Source organism: Xylocopa sonorina, unplaced genomic scaffold (genome assembly GCF_050948175.1).
Source record: "Xylocopa sonorina isolate GNS202 unplaced genomic scaffold, iyXylSono1_principal scaffold0043, whole genome shotgun sequence".
Taxonomy (NCBI): Eukaryota; Metazoa; Arthropoda; class Insecta; order Hymenoptera; family Apidae; genus Xylocopa; species Xylocopa sonorina.
In genome coordinates this window covers 574,509-576,068 of record NW_027490114.1, presented here as the reverse complement: position 1 = coordinate 576,068, position 1,560 = coordinate 574,509, and the positions used below count along the sequence as shown (strand labels likewise).

Sequence of the window (1,560 nt, the reverse complement as noted above, 5' to 3'; positions counted from 1 at the left end):
TAGGGGCCGCTGTTGCACAGGTTATATTTCTGGTTCTTGAGCAAGCAGTGTATTCATAGTGAAGAATTTTCGACGGCTGCCTTGCAGTCCTGGACTGAGAGCCCGTGAAACTCTTCACATGCCCAGATGCTGCGGCCTCCGTGGCATATTAGACACTTTTGGGTTCTTATGATTCCTCTGTTTGTCCCGCTTTCGGTGTAATCGTCATTAGAATGTCCTTGTGGCAAGAACACCTGGTTTCGTGTCCGATGCTCTTCCATCGACCCAACTTGCGGTTGAGCTTGCCCTTGGGTTCATCTCTGGTACACAGTTGGCCCGTTTCTCCAGAATCTCTAGAAGATCCGTGTAAGGTGGCACTTTGTTGTCCTCTAGCATGAGTTCCCATTAGAACATCGTATTAGGATTTATCTTTGTTCGAATGATGGAAAGCAGAAGTGTTCCATTGTGAGATATTTCCTCCGAAATCTTTCAGTGGCGAAGAAGTTAGTTGACGGTATCGACGACATTGCCTACTGCTTCTGCAGTGTCCCTTGGTGGACTTGGGATATTCCAGATTGCATCACAATGGTTAGAGGCAGTCCGTCTTATACAATCGAACTTACCTTTCAATATCCCGATCGCATCGGTGTAATTTGCGTCCGTTGTGCTAAGGCATCCGATGCACACAGCGGCCATTCCGGTTAATGTCGACCGCAGGTATTGCAATTTTTGAACTGGAGTTAGGTTCTCGTTGCGATCGATGATCGATAAGAATACAACATAGAATGATGCCCAAATTTCGTATGTTCCGTCGAATGTTGGAAGTTGCATTTATGGTAATTTAATGGCATATGGGATGGTTGAGGAAGCGGCTGATGATTCGAACGTGTTTCTCCTCGTGACATTCGGAACACTTCTCTCGATTAGAGATTCGGCGCGAGTTATGATAGAGAAGTAGTCGTTTTGAATTTTGTAGCGATGTGACGTTTCTGCTTCGTCTAATTCTTCGAGGTCAAATTGGATGACATCGAATCGTTTCCATGTTTCAGTTAACGGGTATAGGTGGGTTTTTAGTAAACATATGCTCGGTTGTTTTGATGTTTCACATGTGTTAAGAAGTCGCGTGAAGACAGTGATTTGACCGAATATGGTACCGCCTTTTACGCCGCAGGGAACTAAGAATAATTCCATGACAAATGGACTGAGCTTGTTTGAGAGATTGGGTTGATATCGTGGAATATAGATAAGGAAGGAATTGACGAATAAACGGGTCTACTGCTTCGATGTGAAGATGTCAGATATGTTGAGATCTGCCATGATGTCTGGATCCCCTGGGATGTCCGACTTGCTGCTGCTAAGGATCTCAATTTGTCCTGGAGCGTTGGCTTGATCACTGGCTTGATTCTTCGGTCGCTGAATGTTAATTGAATGACACTGTAGTTCGGGCACTCACATCACTGATTTTAACTGTTCGTTTAAATAACTCGCGGTCCACAGGATTTTGAATCAGGCTCGAACGACCAAAATGCACACGTTACGACAAGGCTTATTTTCGGATGATAACTCAACGATGGGCGTAAA

General features: G+C 44.8%; 1 protein-coding gene across 1 annotated transcript; it reads right to left on the bottom strand.

Annotated features, from left to right (window-relative positions):
* Nucleotides 1-384: 384 nt before the first annotated feature.
* Nucleotides 385-810, bottom strand: LOC143432163 (uncharacterized). The gene is made up of 2 exons (XM_076908934.1): nucleotides 514-810; nucleotides 385-465 (listed from the first exon to the last, which is right to left on the bottom strand). The coding sequence occupies exons 1-2, from the start codon at nucleotides 808-810 to the stop codon at nucleotides 385-387; spliced, it is 378 nt and encodes a 125-aa protein (XP_076765049.1).
* Nucleotides 811-1,560: the final 750 nt, after the last annotated feature.

Excerpts from the sequence above, each read along its gene's own strand:
- LOC143432163 (XM_076908934.1), bottom strand. The coding sequence starts at position 810 with ATGCAACTTCCAACATTCGACGGAACATACGAAATTTGGGCATCATTC. Across the intron at positions 466-513 it reads CAAGGGACACTGCAGAAGCA|ATTTCGGAGGAAATATCTCA; the intron begins GTAGGCAATGTC and ends CGCCACTGAAAG.